Below are 24,882 nucleotides of genomic sequence, written 5' to 3' on the forward strand. Positions count from 1 at the left end.
TGCAAGGTGAGGGGTTCTCAACTTGGTTTCCCGTCAATAGGAAAGGTTGTGATCAAGGCATGAGACCAAAAACCTAACAATCAGTGACTGAGAAGATTACCAGTCACACTTTGAAAAACTCTGCTGACAGATCATTTAAAAACAACAAGCCGAACATGCAAGCCTAAATAATTCAGAGTCAATAAGAGACTTCAGCAATGCTAGCAGCCACATCAATTACTGTTCAAATGTGGAAGTTGAAAATGTGATGCATTTTTAAAAGGGCTGTTAAAGAAATTATGGCTGTACCGTTATTATAAAATAAAGCAGATGATAGATCAATGCGGTCTTCAGTGATTGACATATAGTTTAATCCCATTCTGAAATACTTGATACCCTATATGTGTCTTTTTAAGACTATACGATTGTTTACTAAAATTATTATGCTATGTACAGTAGATAGGCTTAATAAGCATTATATTCTTACAAACAAATCCACACTCTTTACAGGATACCATCATGCATTGATAGCTGCAATATTTAGACATAAAATGTTTGGCACATCCCTAAATGTTGCTAGAAATGATGGGCAACTAGAGACATCAATGAAGGTAGCACAGGAAAGTTTCCCTATGAGACCAAATTGCATTCCCACACACACCATAATATTAACTGGAAAATTCCTAAAGAAATGTACTTGCACTCTATATAAATTAAACTACAAAAGGCATGGCAAACCCACTACTTCACTCTGCCCTTAATGTTTGTTACGAAAATTCTATGAAACGTGTTTGTGGATTTTCCCCTTTACAGAGCCTTTTCTGGAGCCAAATATCGTATTAGCAGAGAGACCACACTGCTCTTGCTCTGCATATGCACCTAGTGCAGACATTTGATGGACCTAGTCCATCAAATGTCATTGATGAGCTGCCAAACTAGAACTCAGACACCCTTTGTGAAATCTGCCTCACTGCAAAGTCAAAACAGTGGTGGTGGTTGTGCAAGGGCCTCTTAAGAGGGACTGTGAGGGTAGCCAACCAGCCAACAAGCCTGGAATTCAGGCATCCAGCCAATCAACCCGACCGGCTGCCCCTGCTGGGCCAGGAGTCAGTGCAGTCTTTGTCACCCCTCAGCGTGTCCACTCGAAAAAGGCCAGAAGGCGGGACGGTAATCAGCCGGCCATCTAGCCGATCAAACCGTTATCAAGCCATCACAACAGGTCAGGTTCTCTATCAATCTTCCAGTCAGCATCACATTTGAGGTCATAGCTTTCTCTCAAGAAACACAGCATGACACGATAAAGCGACAAAACATGGTAAGCCAGGTCCAAGGCAGATATAGAGAATTATTGAATGCTCCAGGAATGGTAAAGTACACAATTACGGAGGCAATTACGGCGGCAGACGCTGGCTGAGCTTGCAGTGGCCATTGTCTTCCTTCTAGATAACATCATGTTTAGACACCATTTGGATAAGTGATGGGCACTGGATCATGCAAGGTATTTTTATTGCATCATCACCACCATCATAATAATGAGGAATATTGTATTTTTTTTATATTTGTTGTTGTAGCTGAATGAACAGCATTTTTGAACACAAAACTGGAGCTTGATCACGTAGGTGACCTAGCTGTGGCGACAGGTCCGCTTCTCACTGCCCTCCACCATCTGCCACCAGAACCATCCCCAGATTGGTACCTGCTTTCCTTATGTACACTCTCCTCTCCATCCATCCTTAGCTCTTCTCTATAGGGAACCGCCCACACCAGTAAACGTCAGGGTGCATTAAGCATTCCCCTAACAGTATCTACCTTGCCTTGCCCTTCACCACCTTCAGGTGTTCAAATGCCACCCATTTTCTCTCTCCCTAAAAGCTGCCGTAGGTAAGATTGGAGAATCGCAAAGAGAGAAGAGAGCAGAAGAGAGCTATGCTCCATGCCTCCTGATGTTTCTCAGCTATCGAGAAAGGTTTCATTCACGCACCTGTTGCAGCACTATTATAATGGCAAATGCCCGCATTTGATTGGTTCAGGGAACCCATTTGGCCTGCAAATTGGGTTAACCCTGATTTCACAGAAAAGAGCCGCGAGTGGTTAAACAGGTAATCTTTAGTTAATGTAATTGTATTTGTCTCATGCATAGCCAGGCAAACTCAACTAGAAACATATTCTCACAGAGCATTTTACTCACTAATATCTGACAATGGCATTTCTAACAAATTGTGTCCAAATAATAGTTCTTAATTGTTACCTAAAGCAAGTTTAAGCATTGATTCTCCCAAAAGCCATTTATTCAATGTGGTACGCAGTGAATTGATAAGGAAATTGTTTGCTTCAGAAGAAATCAGTTATCAGTGCTCCTTGTCCGTATCCATTAGCTAGACAGGTAAAGTAAAAGGTTCTTATTATTTCTATGGCTTTAAAGAAAATCAAGAAAAATACTAAAACAACTCAAGAGTGCCAGAGATAAAAAAAAAGGTGAAAGTATGGAAGCAGCCTGAAATAATCAAAGCATACACATCATTGATAATTCTCTGACAATCCACTTTTGCATGTTCATCTAAAGTTGAGTTTGAAAAGGAGTGTGAACCTGCTGACTTCAATGTCAATTACGGCAGCAGCTGATCTGGGGGTAGCTATTGATTTTCCGCAACGCCTCTCATCAAGTAGCTTACTCCCATTCCCTGTTCGGTCGCTTTTCCCACGGACGGATAATTGTTATGCAAGAGGGTGGCTTTCTGAGGATGCAGTACCTGGGAACCAGTTACCAAAAAAAACAACCAAACAAACATCAAAACACACATGGCCAAATCGACAGAGGTGTGTTCACAGCAAGCACCATGGGTGAGAGGAGGGATTTAAGTAGGATGCTTCGGCCACATCAGTCATCCTAGCCTCAGTCTCTCAGGGGACTGAGTGGCCAAGTGTGTAGGCTTGGGGATATAAGGGAGGAATTTTTAAGCAGTCCAAGCCGAAATGGAGTTTGACTATCTAGTTTGGGTGTTTCTGTGATCTTTATCCATTGTTTGGATTTCCAAGTGCAAAAGGCCGTATTTGAGCACTAGTCCTCAATATGCTAATGATGCAGCAGAACAAGGATACATGTTAGGACTTCAGCTTTCAACACAATAAGAATCCATTGGGGTAATGTTTTGACTGCAATGATTGGCATCCAAGCATTGTATATATTATTTTTTTATATTATTTTTTCCTCCTAATATTCACAAAGATTTTTAAGTAATAAATAATATGTGCAGTGGAACATTTACTTTGAACCCCATTGCCCAAATGCTAAAGTTTGACTCCTAATGTGTGTACATTAAGACATGAACTATTTGCCAGGCGATGAGAAAGGATATGCTGAAATCAACCTTACAACAAGATAATAGTTGACAGGGAAATAAAGTTATTTGTGGTTAACTCACAAATGAATTTGTATTTTTTTTTTACTAGATAAACGGGTCAAAAGCAGATTTTTTTCTGTGTGCAGTCAACACTTTAGCGCATGTCCAAATACTTAAATTAGAACAAATAATTTGTGCTCTAAATATTTCATATAGTTTGAAAAAATAAGACATATACTAGAATCGTATACGAGTTCTCTAAAGCTAAACCAGCACTAAAGACAAGAGGAGCGTTTACTATTAATAGCAGCAAGATTTTGTATTAAAGGAGGACTCTGCTGCTGCTGCTGCTGCTGCTGCTGCTGCTGCGGTCTCCTTTTCCTTCTCTTTCCATATGTTGGCACACATTATTGTCTAAAACGTGGGTTTGGGTAAGGATTAATGGCACATCATCGCTAATAATGCACAGCACCATTGAATGTTAGGTAACTTCCTCCATTTTATGAATAATGCATTCCCGCCCTTTTTATGAATCATCTGCGTCTCTGTGACAAGTCTTTAGCGTATCCGTGTGCAGCAACAACAAGCCTTACTGCATGTAATCTGTAGGCAAAACCAATATAGTAAGCATAGTCCCTCCCCCTCCTATGTAAGACAAGGTTGAAGTGAGCTCCCCCATAACACACACACACACACACACACACACACACACACACACACACACACACACACACACACACACACACACACACACACACACACACACACACACACACACACACACACACACACACACACACACACACACACACTTTGAGGAGGACACAGGAGCAGGGAATCCCTCGTAACCTCAGTACTGGCCTCACTGCACTCTGTATGTGTAGTATGTTCATTTGTGCATGTGTGAGACACTGCACAGTACAACCCTACAAAGACATCAGGGAACAGCTGCCACTAATAGAATGCCTTCAGGACCAGTCCAAACACCGCTGCACGCTGTTGCTGCCCTGTACCATTGACTAAAATGGAAAAGGTATACACATTAAGGAGTTTGCCTATAAATACATATAATATATGTGTTGCGCTTTAACCGATTCTTATGATCACCTACTCCAAGTAGAGCCTGATAAACCTCATCATTTGAATAGTGCTTTCTCAATATAATGTGCTTATTTAATGGGAGATTGCAGAAAATATGCCCAAAATCGTGCTCCCAAATTTTGTCTTGGGAGCATCATCAACTAATGGAGGGGGAAAAGGTAAAAAGGCAATTTTAATGATGACAATGGCAGCAGGTCAAAAACACACACTCCTAAGAGTTGAGGGAAGCATTAGTAACTCAAATCCTACCCTACTCGGCTGCATATTACCAATACTCACTAATGCACACACAGCAATAGAAGTAAAAACACAGAAGAAACTTACTTGAATTGTTAACTGGGCACGCTGGGTTCCCAGTCCTGAAGGTTAAAAGGGTTTTACGGACAATAGCACATTAAAAAAGCAAAAGAGATAACAGAAACAGTGACTGCAGGTTTGCAAAATGACGATTAGTTTGGTCTTAAACGCTGGAGTAGAACATTGCGTTTCCCGCGGCAACACATTTCAGCTGGGAAGCTGGCTCACTTCTCTTCGTTACTCTTCTTTGTTTCCACCTTGCGCTTGGTCTGATCCCATCTCGACTGTGACCACCACTACCAGACGTGTCTTTTACAGAATCTGCATTGAAACCTATCTTTTCATCGTATCCGGGTTTTTTTTCTGAATGAGGCACGCTTACGAGAGGGAATTAGAAAGCTTTGCTCACTAGCTAGCTAACGCACTCTCTCTTCTCCCTCTGTGTTGCTTACTGTGATACGCACTGCTCACCGCTCCCTTCCACTCCAACCCTCCCTGTTGAGATGTCTCTTCGTCTCCAGGTCGTGTTTGCTCTCTAGCACTCCAGCTTCCTCCCTCTCGCTCTCTCCTCTCTTAAAACAATATAATTGCGATGACCATCCTAATGCCACCAAGAAAGCCCAGCTATGGACCTACTTGTATCCGCCTGCATGCAAGTCTTCGTAGCACAACAATGAACCAGATGGCATATTTATGACCAGTATTTAATGCTGCTTTATGTGCACACATCTGGACATCTACCGGAGCAATAAACACAAAAGCACCTGTTTGCAGACCCTCCTTTTTCTACACTATCCATCCAAATTTGGAGCTGTAGTAGTTTAATCGTTCTGCTCATGTCAACGAATCAACACTTCTACAGTCAAATAAAGCAGAGGGAGGAGACAAGCTATCTATATAATTGAATGGTATAAAATACCCCCCCTTGAGTACATTTCTATCTCTCTTCCCTCAAGTCCCACTGTGTAGTCCAATGCCAGAGAGGCGGTGAAAAGTTCATCAAACAGGGCTTTACCAGGGACATCAGAAAGACAGCATTGCTTGTGGGACGTCGGACCAAACAGAGTAAAGGTTGTTTCCCTTAATTAACCAGGATTAACGGTGCATTGTTCAACAGCTAGAAATACACTACTGCTACATATTGAAGGCCAGTGACAAGGAAAATAGAAACATCCAGGCATGCTCAATTTCCCTCTTGAACTATTTGTATCAAATAAATCAATGCCTCTTCCCACAAAGACATTATGGGCCATCCTGGATTTGCCAGAAGCTATTTGAGGTTTTTCGTTAGTAGACACAAACCTACTGTTGTTCACAAACATGAACAGAAGAGGTTTTATCTTACAAGATACGTCAGTTCAGCATCCAATCATTGTGCTCAGAAAGCTTGGTGTTTGCATGAGAATGTATAATGCTTGATTTGCACAAAGGTAGGTACCAAACACTGAACCAAAATACGAATTGCAATTAACATTGAATGATCTCACTTGATAGCCTCACATCATGTCAAGGTGTATTTGGGTCTTGTAACAAGGGACATATTTATATTCGAGAAGCATCATCAGACGCCGTCCAGTGATTGTTATTGTAACAAAATGTTAACTTACTGACCAATATACGCGTGCGCGTGCGTGCGTGCGTGTGTAACATTTAGAAAAACTGTTTGTTTCGCTATTAGGCTACAAGCCACACTGTGTGCAGTGAGACTTAATGGATGAATTGAGTTGGAGTATCATGCCAAAACGCATAAACTCTGCAGCAGAGTTAGGTCTATAGTGTAAGGTCAATCAGGAAGCCAAGCCTCATCAAAGCCAGACTTGGAACCACAAAACCAGTTACCATTCCGCTCTGATAAATAATTAACATCAAGTAGACCGAGTTGAGGAATATGGGGATGGAAACAAGGATGGAGGGAGGTCATGATGAAGAGGGAAGAGAAAAGAGTGAAGCAGAGAAAGAAATCAAGAAACATGGGAATGAAATGGGTACAGAAACACAACTAGACTCGGAAGGATGCGAGAGGAGCAGGGAGAAAAAGAAGCAGGAGTGTGAAAGAGAAGGGAGCGAGGAGCAGCAGCAACAGCACCATGCTTGCTGCTCTGGCAGAGATCTATAAATAGCTCTTCAAATCTCTAGAAAAAGGCACTCTGCTGCTGCAAACAGATATTCAGACACAGAAGGCGATATGGATACCTCTTCAAAGTAACAAACGGGTAATGTCAAACCAAAGAACCAATGCATGATTAAACAACCTGCATTGTATATACCCTTTAGTTTTTAATAGTAGTTTCAATCCACATTTAGAATTCTTATCTGCATTAATAGTTGATGTAAGGAGTAAGACTTCAGGCAATCTGTGTACGCTTAATTCATACATCGAACAAATAAGTTAACTTCAACACGCACATTAAATTACGACCAAAGAAAAATGACATCAGAAATTTGATCACCCGAAATGCTGTCTTATATTTTTGCATTTCGGTTGATGTTAGAGTTTAACAGATAATAATATGATGCTAGATCGTCAGGACCAAAATGAGCAAGGGGCAGGAAATGAGGCGTAGTACAGCAGACGGGCTCCATCATCTTCCTTGTTTCTAGCCTTAGCAACAGCAGACTGGTGGTTCACTGATACACCGCCTCAAATCCTGCTATATATTCTACATTCTTATTGCTCAATGGTTTAATAGAAGGGAATTGCAAAGTAGCACCAAGCGTACTGTAAACTGTTACATTTAATTGGAATAGGAAAAAGGTGATTTGATAGTGATAGTGATTTGATAGTGGGATATATAAATACGTCCCCACTATCAGAATACAAGGCAATGACAATGCCATGTTTTTCTATACATTTTTGTATTCATCTGAAATAATCCAAGAACCAATACTTATTTGTCAAGGCTCGACGTCCAAATCGGAATAATTACCTCTTAGAATATAGCAAAATATATAAAGCATGTGTTTCTGGTCACAAAGTGTTGACTCCAACAAACAAATGAACGGATGGTCACTACAGCAGAATCAGGCATAGTGTCGAAATAAGTTTAATAAGGAATAAAAAACTAGCATATGTTGCTATTTCAGCTGGTCCAAATATTATGAATGAACCATTTACAAAAAATATTTACTAATGGATCTAACCAGAAGCACATGCACATTTCTAGCGAATCCCCCAAAATGCTGAATGGAATATACAGTACATTGAACACGGGTAATATTAAATAATTCTAGTACTGAAGTTAATATAACTTTTAGAATAAATAGAACAGATTCCGATATGGTCTCATGCATCCAAAGCTCATCCTAAGTATTTTCCGTTTGTTTACATTTTAATTCAACCAATCAAGACGAAGCCTTATAGTTAATTAATCTGCAGGGATACTGTAATGGGTTATATAATGCTATCCATCCGATCATTACTGCACCGACTTTATGCACGATTTGAGTATCATTAGGAATCAACAGTTCGTTGGCAGTAAGGGTTTGGTGCAGATAAGGATGAACGACCAACAACGTCTAAGCATCAACGCTATATTCACTCCGGGGATATCGTGACCGCTCTCCATAAGGACTGTCACCCAATGCAATACAACGTTTACTGGTGTTATTGGTGCTGAAAGTCGCTTGTTATGGGTTTTATATAACATAACTAATTGAGTCATTAACAAGGTTAGGCTCACCGCAAGAGGGGTTGTATTCAATGAGTCCGATATGGATTGTCCAGTTCTTCACGATCTGTCTGCTGAGCACAGGTGGTGTTGTCGGTGCCGAGGCTAGGCTACTGAAACACTGGGTAACAATAGCTAATGATAGCTCATGGTATTAGCTTGCTTTCTCCAGCAAGTATAATTAGCCACCTAGTTACCTTCCCACCGACCTAGCGAAATAGCCAGCTAGCACTAGTGCATTAGCCCAGTAGACGTTCACGTTATATCGTTTCGTCAACAGACAACAATAATGTCACCAAAAGGTCAGCTGCCTCCCAAACTAAATATCAAATATTAACACTGAGGTTGGCCATTACCCTAAACTAACCAGGCACTGACATGTCCCAATATGAGGCGCTAGCTATGGGGTGGGCTAAGCTATATAGGCTCATCTCCAGAAGACTCACCGATGCTAATAATGGTGTTGCTAGCTTCACTTGGTTTGCTGCGACCCGCACTGTCACAACTGCGCCGCGCGAGACGGATAGAAGTGATAGGCCGCCGGGTGACTTAAACTGCCGACCAGGGCGCCCCACACTCATGTCAAACCCCGGTCTGTCAGTGTTTGGAAATAACCAGACGATTACTTTTGGGAAATAATGCATTCATCAAATAAGAGAACAAAAAATAAACAAAACGGTATTCACCTATGAGCTGCGGCCACTGTGCCACAGTCAAGAGCACTTTTTACAGTGTTTGTGGTAGGCTACTGGCATATTCCTTTAAGTTAACTTGTATACATCCGAAACACCAAAACGTAAAAGGAGCACTAGAGGAAATAAGAGGAAACAACGGAAAGGACAGCGTGATCATCTATAAATCTCATTCATTTGCCTTTTCATCGTTGTAGGATCGTTTAAAGGATGTCTGATAATACGGATAAAGAAAAGTGCCTTTTATTCGTTCTTGGTCTCATGTAGGAACTGCATTTCAAACATCGACCCAGAGCTGAAATGGGCCAACTGTCTGCATCTGCTTATGGTTGAGTAGCCAACTGTTATTGATTTCCACGCTCTTCCTGTACTTACAAATACGTACCGCGTGTCGGCAGGCTAGTTCCGCGATATTCCTAAATGTAACTGACTCGTCTTGTGGCCTGCTATCAGTGCAGGATCGGCATCCATCAAGGCCGATCCACATTCATTGTTTTAATGTGTGTGTGTGTGTGTGTGTGTGTGTGTGTGTGTGTGTGTGTGTGTGTGTGTGTGTGTGTGTGTGTGCGTGTGCGTGTGCGTGTGTGTGTGGGGGGGTGCGTGTGTGTGTTTGTGTGTGTGAGCTTGTGTGTGTGAGTGAGAGAGAGAGAGAGAGAGAGAGAGAGAGAGAGAGAGAGAGAGAGAGAGAGAGAGAGAGAGAGAGAGAGAGAGAGAGAAATAATAAGAAAACGGCAATTCATTTTGACATATTGTGAATGATCCACCCGAAATTAAAGTAGGCCTAAATCGTTTTGTTATTTGACCCCAACCGTGACTGATAGGAACTATTCATTGCTTGACATGCCAAGCAGACCATGAAAAGGCCGAGCCAGCTTCCTAAAGAAGTGAGCATGTAGGCCTATGGCACTAACGTTGTGTTGGAAACTACATTTAGCTGTTGCTTTATATTTTGTGGCCAATCAAGACATCAAAACACATATTGCCAACGGGGAAAAAAAGAGAGAATAATTTGGAAATCATTCCAACCACAACTGTCTTATCTTTAAGGAAGAAATATATATAGGGGCCGACAAATATAAGTATAATGTCACTGTTACTAATATAGACACTATTGTTTTGCTCTTTGTTTGCTTATCCTTGTATATCTAATATTTATATGTATATATTGTAGATTAATATATATTAGGTTACTTTTTACTATTTTGTAGTTCATTGTTATTACCAGCCCTTCTTTTCATTAGTAAATTTAAATATGTGCATGTCACGGTTATGTAGATATCAAGCCAATTTACCTTTTGTAAAGGTGTAATACATTTTGGTTACATTTTGTTCAACGTTTTATTAGTAGAACGAGATGCTGGTGGCGTGTAGGGTCGAGAGAAGAGGTGGATCATTTAAGCTTGGGTAAGATTGAATTCAAGGATCAACGAAGGGATTACCTACCGTTACCGACATGAATGAGCTGGCTGATTGCGCTACCGCAGATACCTAACGCACAAGGTTCACAATGTATGAAGGACTTTTTTTTAATGCTAATATAAACATTTGAATTGCAATTTTGCCTTCGAACGAACCCAAACACATTAAAAAAACAAGCATTACGCACAAACAAGAAAACACTCACATGACGCACGCAGACGCACTCAATTTAAACACTCACATGACGCACGCACACGCACTCAATTTAAACACACGCACACACACGCACACACACACACACGCACACAAAAAAAGCAACTTGATTGGGTGCCTTCTAAATCGACATGTTAAGACAACTTTCTGAAAAGGTTGTTACGGCCTTGGGCACTTTGGGCAAGTAGACTATAATTACTGACAAGCCGCCGTCCCAATGAGATGCGGGGGGTATGCTGCATTATGAACTCGCTCCTGTCGAATTTGAAATAAGTGAAGTAACTCTGTAACACTTCGTAGTCGTCACAGCGTTTCCTCTTTAATGCAATTGTCATACTGTCCGTCCAAAATCGGGAAAAGTGTGTAATGTTTGTGCTGAAGAACGCTTAACGCATACAATGTCAGATAGGCCTATGACAGAATACAGCGAGGTTAAAACTTATCTTTTCATAAGCGCCCACTGCGCAGCAGACATGCAGTTGGCTATCGTGTGCGCGTAAAAGCTACGGTTCAGCATTTCCAGTGAACTCTGTGTGTGTGTGTGTGTGTGTGTGTGTGTGTGTGTGTGTGTGTGTGTGTGTGTGTGTGTGTGTGTGTGTGTGTGTGTGTGTGTGTGTGTGTGTGTGTGTGTGTGTGTGTGTGTGTGTGTGTGTGTGTGTGTGTGTGTGTGTGTGTGTTGTTGCGTGAGAGGTGCTGAGACATGCAATGCCAGAATTTGATCTATGCCTTCATTTCCAGTGAACTCTGTGTGTGTGTGTGTGTGTGTGTGTGTGTGTGTGTGTGTGTGTGTGTGTGTGTGTGTGTGTGTGTGTGTGTGTGTGTGTGTGTGTGTGTGTGTGTGTGTGTGTGTGTGTGTGTGTGTGTGTGTGTGTGTGTGTGTGTGTTGTTGCGTGAGAGGTGCTGAGACATGCAATGCCAGAATTTGATCTATGCCTCAGTGCGCTCATTGGTGCGCCTCTCCAACGTGTCACACGTTTTTTGTGGATTACCCCAGATATTTCAATCATTAGATGAGGAGTCACTTTTTCTTTCTCTCAACAAGCCTGTCCACTCGGCCACAAGGACCCGGACCATCATCAACCAAGACCTCTCTAAACGTTATATTCTTCCAGTTCGACTAGGATTACTTAAGGGAAACCGCCTTCAAACCATGCTTTCACGTGTGTTATTACTTGTGCTGCCTACAAAACAAAACGTGCGCACTTCGATTAAGGAGAGCAACATAACGTCGATGATATTGCCAACGTTGTTATTGATTGCTTCTCTGATGTTGACGGGGCTCCGGGCTGAGGTCAAGACTGGTGGTGATTCCCCAGGGTGTGTGTCCTGTGGTTTGCCGGCACTGGATAAAGAAGCGGAGGACAGACTGATGATCGAGGTCGCGAAGCAACAGATTTTGAGCAAATTGCACCTTAAAGAGAGACCAAACATCACTCATACAATTCCTCGGGTGGCGCTTTTAACGGCGCTTCGCAAACTCCAAGCGGGGCGCGTCAGCAACACCATACCCACGAAAGATCATGGCTACGAGATAGTAAGCTTTGCAGAAACAGGTGAGTGTTACATTTTAACGGGGACATCGTTTTTACGGTGAAATAAAGGCCTGATCATTCAAGTTACTTTGATGGTCATAACGCTTCCGCGGAAAAAAAAAAAAGGTCAAGCAATGACCATATGTAGATTGAACTTTTATACCATACAAACAAGCAATATGTTTATAGCCTACTTTATTTCTTTGAATGCGCCTACTTTTTCTGCATGATATATACTTTTTTTGTTGTTGTAATAAACACATTGTTTTTAACTTTTCCAGTTCTCCCTTCGTTATGGCATACAAGAAAATAAAAGTTGTCACATATTTTTTTGTCTAAAAAACAAATAAAAATGTACTCTACACTTTTAACTGATGCAACGTGGTTTCTGTTTCAGAGGAGAGAGGCAGTGCGCCCAACGCTAGCCTCGGCCTCACCTTCCAGTTCCTGCAGGAGCACGGCCAAAACATCCAGGTGCTCCAGTCCTCTCTGTGGGTATATGCCCGCTCCTCTGGCCTGGACCCCCACCGTATACGAGCCCAGGTCTTCCTGTCTGGCCTCCCCGGGGACTCAAACCGCACTCTGCTTGTCGAGAAGACGCTGGACATTCAGGAGAGCAACTGGCACACCTTCACCATCACCCGCCCGCTGCAGGCCTTCCTGGACCGCGAACACAGCCACCTCCACCTGGAGGTCAGCTGCCGGGAGGACGGCGGGGAGAATCTGTGCTCCTTACAGGGCTCCTCCAGCTCCTCCAGCTCTGGCGACAACCCCCACCACCAGCCCTTCCTTGTGGCCAAGGTGCGGCAGCACGACGACCAGTCCAAACACTCGCTGAGGAAGCGTTCGCTCCGGTGCGGCGACGACGTCACCGTGTGCTGCAAGAGGGACTTCTACATCAAGTTCAAGGACATCCAGTGGCAGGACTGGATCATCGCCCCAGAGGGCTACCACATGAACTACTGCATGGGCCAGTGTCCGCAGCATCTGTCCGGGTCCCCCGGCATCGCGTCCTCCTTCCACGCCACGGTGTTCAGCCAGCTGAAGATCAACGGCATCAACACGGCCGTGACGTCCTGCTGCGTGCCGACCGAGCGCAGGCCGCTCTCCATGATGTACTTCAACTCGCAGCACAACATCGTGAAGATGGACGTCCCCGACATGATCGTGGATTCCTGCGGATGCACATAGATGGAAGGGAGGCGGAGATGTAGCTGGAGGCAGAGGCGGTGGTCGATGTTAATGTAATCACACAAGGGTTTGGGGAAATTCCCATTGACATTCACAAAGATACTAACACATACAAAGAACAATTATTGACATATGTGTATATAAATATTTATATATACATATATATACAGGGCTCCTTGAGCTCCTTCAGCATCACGCAACAATATTTCTATTTTTCTAGCAACCCTTGTTGAGTTTTGCTTTGCAAACAACTAATAACAAACATTGCCATCTTAAGAGGTAGGTGCCAATTCAATTCTGCAAGTCATCCAAACAAATGTTTGATATACTTTTGGATAAGTAAACATGCAGTAAGAGGTACCCAATTTTTTAACCATCATGGGGGTAAATGACTAACCTTATTCTGATGTAATGCAATATATTTTTTTCTAAATCAAAAAACCAACAGCCAAATACTAAGGAGGTTCTAGAAAATCTGGACCAAAACATATTGACACAAAAAAAACGGGATTGATATTGTGTCCTCATTCTTATGGCAAAAGTAGTTCAGTTACTTTTATCATTCAATATGCTGCTGAGATTCTGTTCAGAGATTAAGTATGATATAGTGCCTTAATAATTACTAGGATTACTTAAGGGAAACAGCCTTCAAACCATGCTTTCACGTGTGTTATTACTTGTGCTGCCTGCAAAACAAAACGTGCACACTTCGATTAAGGAGAGCAACATAACGTTGATGATATTGCCAACGTTGTTATTGATTGCATTTTTTTTTTTAACAATTATAGTTATTCACCTATTCAGCTTAAATTGTTCCTTCTGCACATCAATTTGATATGCAGAAAAATATGTCCCAAGAAAAAGGACACATTTTTTAATCCGATCAAGTGTATTTATGTTGGATTTATTCATAACTATGACAGTCTTCCATTTAGAAGCTTTGTGCGTCGAACATGCTTTTTTGTTTTCATTGCATTCTGTTAGCAATTTGAGGAGATGTTTGAAGTGATCATCTATGAATAATGGAAGGCAGGGTGAGAGGGTCGCTGGTGAAGTCAGATTTCACCATCTAAGCGTCAAGCATCTGACATCTAGAATCTGCCCGGAGAGCTGTATGCATGCGCTTCATGCTGGGGAAATGCAGCTAATCAGCATCTGCACTGTATTGTTTGCTCAGGCAACCCGTTGGGCAACTGAGGCTCCGATGGCCTGAACTCAAGGTTATTTCCCAGCCACACAAGTAAACATTCAGCGATTGCTTCAGAACCAGGTAATGTGAAGGTCTGCGAAACAGATGGGTCATTTGGCATGTGTGGCAGGCACGTCGGCATTTGTATTTTCCAAAGTCTTTTTTAAAGTCATACGCTTCTAAAGTTCCACCAAGCAAACAATTGATTATTCATCTGATTTGGAAACATCTGGTTCTTGCTAAGTATGTCTTTCATTGAAGTTTGGACTTCGAATTAAATGTATGTTTTTGCTTTCTTGTATATCCTTAATGGTGTAATGGCCTGAATGGTCTGTACTGTATCATTCTGCTGTACGGTCCGTCTCTTAAAATCACAGGACGTTGATAATATGATATAACAGGTACAAATTTGAAGCAACTAGATGATGTGCTTTTGAAATAAGTAAGGGTACAATAGCAAACAGCTACAAAGCTATCCATACATTGAGCTTAGTACTATACAATTATAATAATATAATAATGAATACTGCCAATGTTTGTTATTGCAAACAAGCGTCTGCTCAATGCCCTAAGAGTTATTGTGTTATTTTATTTTTTATATTTCATTTTTTTGCAAGCACTTCCTCTTTCAGGCCCCTCAGCAACAAGGAGGGGCCGTACATAGCTTACTAAGCACTTTATCAACTTACTGTACTTTTGAGTTCTGCTTGAAGCATCTACGTCTCGTAGGATGCTTGAGTACTGCCAAAAATAAAGCAAAAACCAAATGTTTTTGTCTCATGCTATAGTTGTGTAACATGTATGATATTGAATATGTGTGTAGAGTTGAACAGATGGTGAAAAGTAATTATGTGGCATCGTAATTCTTTCTTCAAATCGTAATTGTGTCAACATCTCTTTCTGAAGAATCAATTGGAACTAGAAGTTAGCGTTTTCAGGGTGTTCTGAAATGGTCTGAAATGACAGTCAAATTATATTTTAAATAAAAAAGAGTAAAAATCAGTGCTGTATTGTTTCAATCTTTAAATAATGGAGGGTCTTTTCTCTCTTTCCTTCTTAACATTTAAATGCATAATTGCGTCATACACACACATCAACCTTCACATTCCTGCTGGCAAATTTCACATCCCATGAGAAACATAGGATTTGTCATGTCACCAGCGTGCTCCCTTAGGCAAAGGTTGTGCTTGTGCAAACAAAAGGTGGAAGTGCTATCGAGTCTATGTTTGTGTTGTAAACACTTTTGAGATTCCCTGGCACCAAGTACCACATTGGCATGTGCCTTCAGATCAAAGTGACAATACAGTACATTTCAGCTCAGATTGTCCCGGACATGTCTGTAGTCAATGCTGATCGATAATGATTTCAATAATGTTATGAATAAAATCACAACCTATAACTGATCTGTTCCCGGCTTGTCCCTCTGTCTTTGTTGACGTGCTATGTTGCACCGCAGCCCGTAGCGGCTCTAGAGAAGACGCCTTTCAATTTTGGTTTTGGAGGGAGGCCTGAAGAAAATCTCTCGGTTGGAAACTTAAAAAATCTTGCATTCTCTGGCTGGTTTCTCCCAATTGCCGACCCAATTGCTCTAATGAAGTGCAAAAAAAATGCAAACCATATCCAGATACCTTAGAGCGTTTGGTTTTGGTCTGTTGCTGTGACTCGAATGAGGCCGTTCTGCCCTTCCCTAAAACCACACTGCACTTTCCATTCAGTTCATCACAGAGGATGTGACTAGCAGCTTAAACCATAGTGGTTTATATAATAAAGTCCAAATGTGGCAATGCCTGTAGAGCAGCCAAAATTGAGTCATGAGAAGAACTGACTGTTACTGATTCATCATGATTTACCTGTGTCATCGTTGCCTTTTTCTGCATTAAAATGTAATTTAAAAGGCTAAGGGAAGGTTTCCCGCATGGTGAATAAATTGCTTACTTTGGTCTTTACTACTAAGAATGTGGCCACAGTTCCTCTGCTTCACATCACGACACATTTCTACTTCCCCTGCCAAAAAGGCAAAAGGCAGTGAGCGTGTAGCTGCAGGTGTGATGATGGGTGAAGAGACAAAACGGTTTCCCCATGAATATGTGAGAAGGTTAGACTATGTGATGACAGCAATCTGCATGACAAATTTGTGTTTATTATGAAAAGGAGATTGAAAGGGAGTACTCGAAGATTGTACCAGAGACCCATCGACTCACTGATATACTGGCACAGTGGCACACTGACCCACAGGCCCACTGATTGCTGACACTATAAAACCCTAATCCCTCACTCCATTTGCCATCCCACAAATCCCCCGGGGCGTGGGTGTTGGGCGGGAGGTTAATGCTGTCAGACAGACATGTTTGACAGCAAGTTTCAAGGGGCTTTCTCATTTGTTTGTGCAAGCCTTTGCTTCAAGCAGTTTGCTCGGTAAACCAGTAATATTGGCTACATAACTTAAGTCTCCATAAATATGACCTCTGACTGAATTGAGTCTTTAAGTTTCTCCCCCACAACAAAGAGATGTGTTAATATGGTTAAGTAAGAAAAACTAAATGTTGCATATATGGTCCACCTCTTATCTTTTACCATTGAAAACACAGTAAATGTAGCTACACTGGCGAGTAAGTGACATAACAGTGTTATTATTGCCTGTTGAAGACGACTAGAATTGCCATTCTTTATAATAATGCAGATCTGACCTGAAAGGATGTCTGCCTTCTGATGAAGCATAACCCAGACAAAACCCAATTAACACATTCTTCTTGCTTCTACAGTCCACAAGATGTGTATATGGTTGGCAGGCTCGTGTTTTTACAGCCTTGTACAAGCCACTTCAAATAACAGAAGGATCAGCCCAGGATGATCTTGTTACGATGCACCCAGTTTCCTGATATATCACTACGTGTGACATAAGAGTGGTTTTACAAAAAACATCCTCATCCTTGGTGAACTCAAGGATCATCTAAGCATGTAACTTCTTAAAGCATTGTTACCTTTCTTATGTAATTAGTATAACTAGATTGTCTATGTGCTGGTCATAACTTGAATAAATTATTTATTAGCTGGGTGTTTTTCAAAGGTAGGGTTGGGGACGTCTGAGGGCCCATAAGAGGACACTAGGGGCTACACCTTTGTAGCTTGATTGGTTTTGAAAGTCATATAAATTCATTTATGCTCATGTATAACTTTTAAAATTGCCCCTTGTTGTTAACTAAACAAATGCAAACCTCTATTTATAAACAAAGAGACTAGGCTAAAATGGGCCTTTATTTGAGACAAGATACCTTCGTTTACGCATCTTCATGTGGTCCTTTGCATAAGGACATTTGGAAATAAGTAATGTAAAGTAATCTAACTTTTTTTTATGTTTGTGTTCACAAACATAATATACTGCAAAAAAAACTATTATATTGTGGCAAATTCTATCAAGCAGTTCCCAAAAAATTGGGAACGCAAATATATGTTACGTGACCTTCAATACCTTTCAACTTACTTCAAACTACAAACGTTATTTTTTTTGTGCAATTTGTTGCGAGTGGTTTCCAGCTTTATTTTCTCAATAGGAGCAGCATGCAGAAAAATGTTTGCCACTTGGTGGCAGGATCTAAGAAGTAAGCTCACAATACATTATTTACATTATAAAGTCTCACAAATTATACTTTAAAATAATATCTAAAGTCTGATGGCATACGAGCGTGGATCTGGGGGAATAAGGCTTTTCACTTTCTTTAGCTTCATATATGTTTCAACCAATAACTCATGGAGGCAGGGGTCTGTAAGTGCGTAATTGGGCACAGACTCAACCCTCAGCAGTTAACTTCAAAAATAGATCCAAAGGTATTTAATCACCGTGGTATAGACTGGCCAGATTTTGATACACGTATTAAAATCAATTTCTGAAAGCTTCATCCACTCGCACAAATCACGTATCTCTGGTAGAAAAAAATGTTCACCCCTCGCTGTCTCCCCCCAGAAATTCTGCAATAACTTAGTAGAACTGCTGGATCCAAGATTAACCATTGGTTGACCACAGTGTTCAATTTATTCAGATTACTACCCCCGAGTCCTGATTTGTCATAATCTGTTATTCTGCTCCCCTCCTTTTGTTCACTTTAAAGATTCTAAAGTTTGAATATCATCAATATTTTGAGAAAAGAGAAGCTAAAGAAAATTACAGAATCTTCAACCAATTTTTAAAAGGATACCCTAGTTTCAAACAATTTTGTAGACCATACACATATTCCAATGTCCTAAGAGGACTGGTGATTCATGAATGTCTTGAGAACTTGATCCCCTGAGCACTGAACATCTTGACAGTTAAACTAGCCATGGTTATTGGTTGGCTTTTTTTTTTCCAATTTCTGAAAGCTTCATCCACTCGCACAAATCACGTATCTCTGGTAGAAAAGAATGTTCACCCCTTGCTGTCTCCCCCCAGAAATTCTGCAATAACTTAGTAGAACTGCTGGATCCAAGATTAACCATTGGTTGACCACAGTGTTCAATTTATTCAGATTACTACCCCGAGTCCTGATTTGTCATAATCTGTTTATTCTGCTCCCCTCCTTTTGTTCACTTTAAAGATTCTAAAGTTTGAAGATCATCAAAATTTTGGGAAAAGAGAAGCTAAAGAAAATTACAGAATCTTCAACCAATTTTGAAAAGGATACCCTAGTTTCAAAAAATGTTGTAGACCATACACATATTTCAATGTCCTAAGAGGACTGGTGATTCATGAATGTCTTGAGAACTTGATCCCCTGAGCACTGAACATCTTGACAGTTAAACTAGTCATGGTTATTGGTTGGCTTTTGAATCCCTGAGAGACAAAGGAAACATAACTCTGCCTTTGAAAACACTATTATCCAAAAATACATTTAACATGTCCCAGCCAGCAATGATTCCTGTATTGAGTCAAAGATAAAGTAATGGTACTTGTAGCAACATGTCCTTACCTAAGATAATATAGGCAGGTGAGTGCATGATCATTATAACAAAGAGTTATGACCTATGGCACTGTTCTTTCTTTCACCGCTCTTTCTAATTAAATTGACAGACAGGGCAACATTGGAATGAAACTGGCTCTTATATGAGCCAAAGGTTGTAAGCAACAGCTGAAGATCATCAAGAACACCTTTTTACATTTCTTAAGTTCTATATTTTCAATGACAAATGGCAAGGATGACTTCTCTTCCATGGTTTTAGGATCATGGCTAAATGTTGTGACCATCCTTTAGAAAGACAAATACATAACCTATAAAACTCAGGGTAAGCGTTCATGTGCTGACTTGAGCGGGGTACATTCCAATTTGCAATGAGTGACACACTGTCTGCTTCCACTACTTACTCATATAGCAGACACCTTTCTTCCACGCAACTAACAGTAAATAAATACAGACAGGTAAGGTTGCTAAGGACCAACTAGGGGTTACACACCTTGCCCAATTGTAGATAGACTTCAGACTTTCAAGATCAAACCCAGTAGACGTAAGCTGTGGATTGGTGTCATACACCTTATCAACTTCACCATACGATCCTATCCCTATACTCTACTATTAGCTTTGCTAGCAAAACCGGGCCTTTATTTGCTTTGAATTAAAAAATAGTGCAACAAATGCAGAGTGCCTAAATATGGAGCTCTGGGTCCTTTTCCTTTCTGGTCCAAGTTCGACTAGATTTGTCAAACCTGGACAATTTTAGCATTACAGGGGTGACTACCAGGCTGTTTCTTCTTTGAATAAGGCCATTCCTCTGCAGCTGTGTCATGGCCACACCCCAATCTCAAAAAGCCAAAGTACTTTCTTGCTGCTAGGCCGGCAATGATTCTGTTATTTAACCTCTGAGCTGTTGTCGTATGGGAATTAAGCTAATATCTGATGTTTATGATTGAAGCTACAGCAATTTAAAGGAAATGAGGCAACCAAGTGAGCCAACTTGTCTGCACTACATTGGAAACTAACAGCCTTCTTGTGTATTGCTACGTATCTGAAAGCGGCCTGGCAGTATGGAGCTGATGGGTCAATGGGCTTGGGCCATCAAGAGCAAGGCAAGGTATGGCACAATACTCTTGCTCGTTCTCCGTCCAATATGTCCCATTGGCCAACACTGTTATGGACGTCTGGTCCCCAACCTTGAGCATGCACACTAGATTTAGCTCTATGGTGCTCAACAAATAAAGACCACATCTTAATTCACAGTTCTGCGTAAAGCATTTCTGCAAAGATCAAGGTCAGGAATCAGGGGAATTACATCATTCATACCTCCTTACTTCCACGTTCAAATAAGCGGACACAAGGCGTTGCACAGTGTTTGTAATCCCAAATGTTCATGGACCGATGGGTTTATCCGTGATCGAATCGCGAGGCTGAGTCTGCTCCATTGAAAGCATGTTGTATAAAGAAATATGTCAATGTGAAAAAAGATGCTAAATCAATCCAATGCCCGTCTAAAAAAGGTGTTGGTTAATTCCAGCCAACTGAGTGTACAGTGCATTTCATTTTTTATTTTGTATCTGGCAGACCAAAATAAACACTATGCCTGTTCCCCTCTGCACCAGTGATTACTTGATGCAAACGGGCTGCTTAGCTCTGGGAGGACTTCACGTCCTCTAATGGCAAAAGGGGTGGGTGCGGTCTCTGAGTAGTGACCTTCTCATATGTGCAGGTCGCAGAATTGTGAAGGGACAAAAAGTGCTTTACAGGGAGGGGGGCGTTATGACACCTTATCAACTACCAGTGTGTAGCACCTATTTTGGCAATACAGAAGGTGCTGCCAATATGCTCAGATACTGGCAATCGAACTAAAACCGGGGAATGATCAGGGGGCCATGTTTGTAAAAGTGACAGGGTGGGAATCTGGCTCGGCGATAGCACCCCTACCCCTACAATGAGTGTCATGGGATCCTCTGTGACCAAAGGGAGACAGAATCTTGGTTTAAAGGTGACACCTAGATATATTCTGGATATATACCGGCCTACCCAATGGACTGTATGAATCGTTGCTCATCTATCTATGATACATCAAGGTGGACACGCCCAGGCAGATTTAAAAAAGGGCTTCACATTTACACACCTGGTGGTATAATACGTCACCTTTAACATCTCATCTGAATGACGGTGCTCGTCTCTGTCGCAGGTCATTGGGGATATCAAATAGGGTTCATCGATGAGCAAATCCAACTTGTCTCAAATCCAATAATTGACCATTAACAGCACTGCTTAACTTCCAGAGAACCCGGTATTGCTAGGCCTGTAGATTTAATGTCTGCTTACATTAAATAGCGACCAATCCACAAGCAATGATTGCATGTTCCTTATATGTAGCCAGTAGTGAACATTAAAAAAATAGATTTGCCGCTGCCATGCCATGGAAATGGCCGGTAATTGTAGCAAGCTCTCCCAGCTTCTAGTTCTGTCTATCATCCTTTACAAGACATTCTGTTACAACATACAGACAACTTTTTACTTAGAAATCAATGGCCAGGGGTCTGACAAAATTGTTTAATAATGGTCTGCACTATTTCTTTTTACCTTTCTTCTAATATTAAGGTTTTGTTTAGCAATTATGTTTTATATGGAAAACATTTAACATCGTATTGAAACCCATAGGGGGTTACAATTGTTAATATGGTTAATGTTTAATGAAGTTTCACAACGTTTCAAATAAATATTGTGCAAATAACTTCTACAATGTCACTACGGTTGTAACGACCATCATAGATTATAGCTATGTGTTATTTGTCCTAGAATGCTAGTGCTTTGCAAACACAAAGATGGGAGAAGTGAAATGCATAATGGGGAGAGTTGTTTTGCAACTGTTCTTGCAGCACAGTTCAGGGAATTAATGCCAGAGACCTAGCTGTTTCATCTTAACCTCCACTCATACTTTCAGCTCTTTCTTACCGCATGCAATTTCCTGTGGAGATTTCCCTCCTAATTCTCCAAAGGAGAAGATCGAGCGGAAAATACCCGACCAGTATTTTTTTATGTCACTTCCTGTAGTTTACGGCTAACACGTGTGACCACTGGAGTCTGCTGTAGAGCAGCACATACAGTGGAACCATGGATTAGGTGGTTCTCTTTGTTTTGAGCATAGTTATAGAATTTTAAGGAAGTATCAAAGAACATTGACTGTTTCAATGTTTCACTCTAATATGTCCCATTATATTGTGGGTTGTTATCATTGTTATTTGAATTTTATAATTATGGCCCTGAAGATTGTTCCCACTGTTTTGATAATGTTTTATGCAGGGGCGGTTCTAAACCAATTGGGGGGGGGGGGGGGGAGGGTTGTTTTGTTGGAGGGGCACATTGAAACCAGGATGCAAGCTCAGTTTTACGGGGCACTGGCCGCTGCTGTCCCCCTCTAGAACCGCCCCTGGTTTTATGATCTTAATTCATGTACATACTTTAATGTGATCAATTGTTAGTAACTGATTCGATTGTGCAAACAGCCTACATCACTGTTTCTTAGGATCTGCCCACAATCTTGCAGGGTTGGAAGGCATCTAACTACACATCCAATGAATTTGAGTCGCGTCACAAGTTATTCACATTTCTTAAATGCACATACAAAACACATGCATAAATACATAGATGCCCTCGATTGACAAACAACCATGCACAAACACACACACACACACACACACACACACACACACACACACACACACACACACACACACACACACACACACACACACACACACACACACACACACACACACACACACACACATAACGCATAGAGGTGGACAATATTCTAGCATAATGAAGGCGGTTTTACTTAAATATCTGACATACCGCTATTCCGAATTTTGGCTGGGTTTAATTATTGTATTTTCTAAAGAAGACATCAATGTTTTTCTTAACATTTCAGGATTTAAACTAGGCCACATTATATAACAAGGTATTACAAAGAGCTTTATTTTTGGATAAAGGCTATATCGGATATTACCAATCGTTAGTAGAGTCTACTCATCGTTTGCATACTGTTTCTATATTGGGACGTCCACTTCCTAGCCTGTGTTATAGTGCCCTCTAGCGGCTGTAAATTGATTTGTTGATGGTAGTATATCGGGATTCCGACATTTTTACGCATTTACAATGATAATTTATGCTAAAAAGTCACTGCAAAAAACTGAAAGAACATTCCAATGTATCTAATAATATTCATGTGTGTGTGTGTGTGTGTGTGTGTGTGTGTGTGTGTGTGTGTGTGTGTGTGTGTGTGTGTGTGTGTGTGTGTGTGTGTGTGTGTGTGTGTGTGTGTGTGTGTGTGTGTGTGTGTGTTTGTGTGTTACCCTAATTTAGAATCAGTAAATGGATGAAGGGATGGATTGATGAACATAGCAATGATAAAGCATCACAAATCCGTACTAATGCTTTAGAACAGAGTTTGCTGGATCATAAAATGTAACTGCAGTTTAATAAAAGAAAACAGCAACACCATAATTCTAATTCCTTAAATAATGCTAGTAATAGTTATGATTCCATTTAAAAAAATATGAACCTGTTAACATTTTGTCACCAATGTTCCCCACCAACATCTGTCACACATCTTGCAATGAAAAATTTGCATCAACTTTTTTGAACTTCTCCATGCTACCAAAAATGGAATGGCCTAAACTCTCACTCTGCTTTTGGACAGTGGCTGCATTGCAACCTTCCCTATACCGTCTCTGTACCTCTGTTATCTGTGCCTCTTACATCCCTCATTCTACTTTGTGTGTATATGAGTGGGTCGGTCATGTGACGATCCAAGGTGAAACCCAGAGAAGATAGAGAGCATCTTTAGGTGACACATCGGCAGTCTGCCTGAGACCCTGACCAATGGGAGGGGAACATGTGCAAAGGGCCATCTGCAATGGAAAAACAAATCCTGTCAACAATCTGCTGTATTTTGTAGCACATGGGGAATGATGTCCAGCTGCTCCCGAGTCTTAATGACAGATGCATGGTCTCTCGCTCCGTCTCGCTCACACACACCCAGGCTATATGAGCCTCTAGCCTCATGGCCCTAGGGCTAACCTGGAGACCAGTCAAACTGACACTCCCTCACAATGTGCTTTGTTCACTTGTTTTTCCTACGTTTGTGTGTTGCAAATTTGCATCAATGTTTGTAGTGTGAATTAATGGTTATTGAATCACCGGTAATCACAATGAGGGCGGAATATTTTTGTTGACGTAGCATCAGCAGTGAATGTGTTCACAAATAAGTGAACACCTAATCAGTGGTGCATTGATGACCAAGATCCTATAGAGCAGTTCGTCA

The 24,882-nt window shown here is 41.2% G+C and overlaps 2 protein-coding genes across 2 annotated transcripts in view; one reads left to right on the top strand and one right to left on the bottom strand.

Annotated features, from left to right (window-relative positions):
• Positions 1 to 9,406, bottom strand: part of LOC130401636 (R3H domain-containing protein 2) — a 42,594-nt gene extending 33,188 nt beyond the window's left edge. Inside the window, exon 1 of the mRNA XM_056605540.1 lies at positions 8,399 to 9,406. The gene's annotated coding sequence lies outside the window, so the exon portion shown is untranslated. The remainder of the gene's footprint in view (positions 1 to 8,398) is intronic.
• A 2,278-nt stretch (positions 9,407 to 11,684) lies between these two features.
• LOC130402436 (inhibin beta E chain) lies at positions 11,685 to 13,642 on the top strand. Its single transcript, XM_056606593.1, has 2 exons — positions 11,685 to 12,263; positions 12,640 to 13,642. The coding sequence occupies exons 1-2, from the start codon at positions 11,861 to 11,863 to the stop codon at positions 13,431 to 13,433; spliced, it is 1,197 nt and encodes a 398-aa protein (XP_056462568.1). The 5' UTR covers positions 11,685 to 11,860; the 3' UTR covers positions 13,434 to 13,642.
• The last annotated feature ends 11,240 nt before the right edge of the window (positions 13,643 to 24,882 follow it).

Source organism: Gadus chalcogrammus, chromosome 13 (genome assembly GCF_026213295.1).
Source record: "Gadus chalcogrammus isolate NIFS_2021 chromosome 13, NIFS_Gcha_1.0, whole genome shotgun sequence".
Lineage (NCBI taxonomy): Eukaryota > Metazoa > Chordata > Actinopteri > Gadiformes > Gadidae > Gadus > Gadus chalcogrammus.

Excerpts from the sequence above, each read along its gene's own strand:
- LOC130402436 (XM_056606593.1), top strand. The coding sequence starts at position 11,861 with ATGCTTTCACGTGTGTTATTACTTGTGCTGCCTACAAAACAAAACGTG. Across the intron at positions 12,264-12,639 it reads AGTAAGCTTTGCAGAAACAG|AGGAGAGAGGCAGTGCGCCC; the intron begins GTGAGTGTTACA and ends TTTCTGTTTCAG.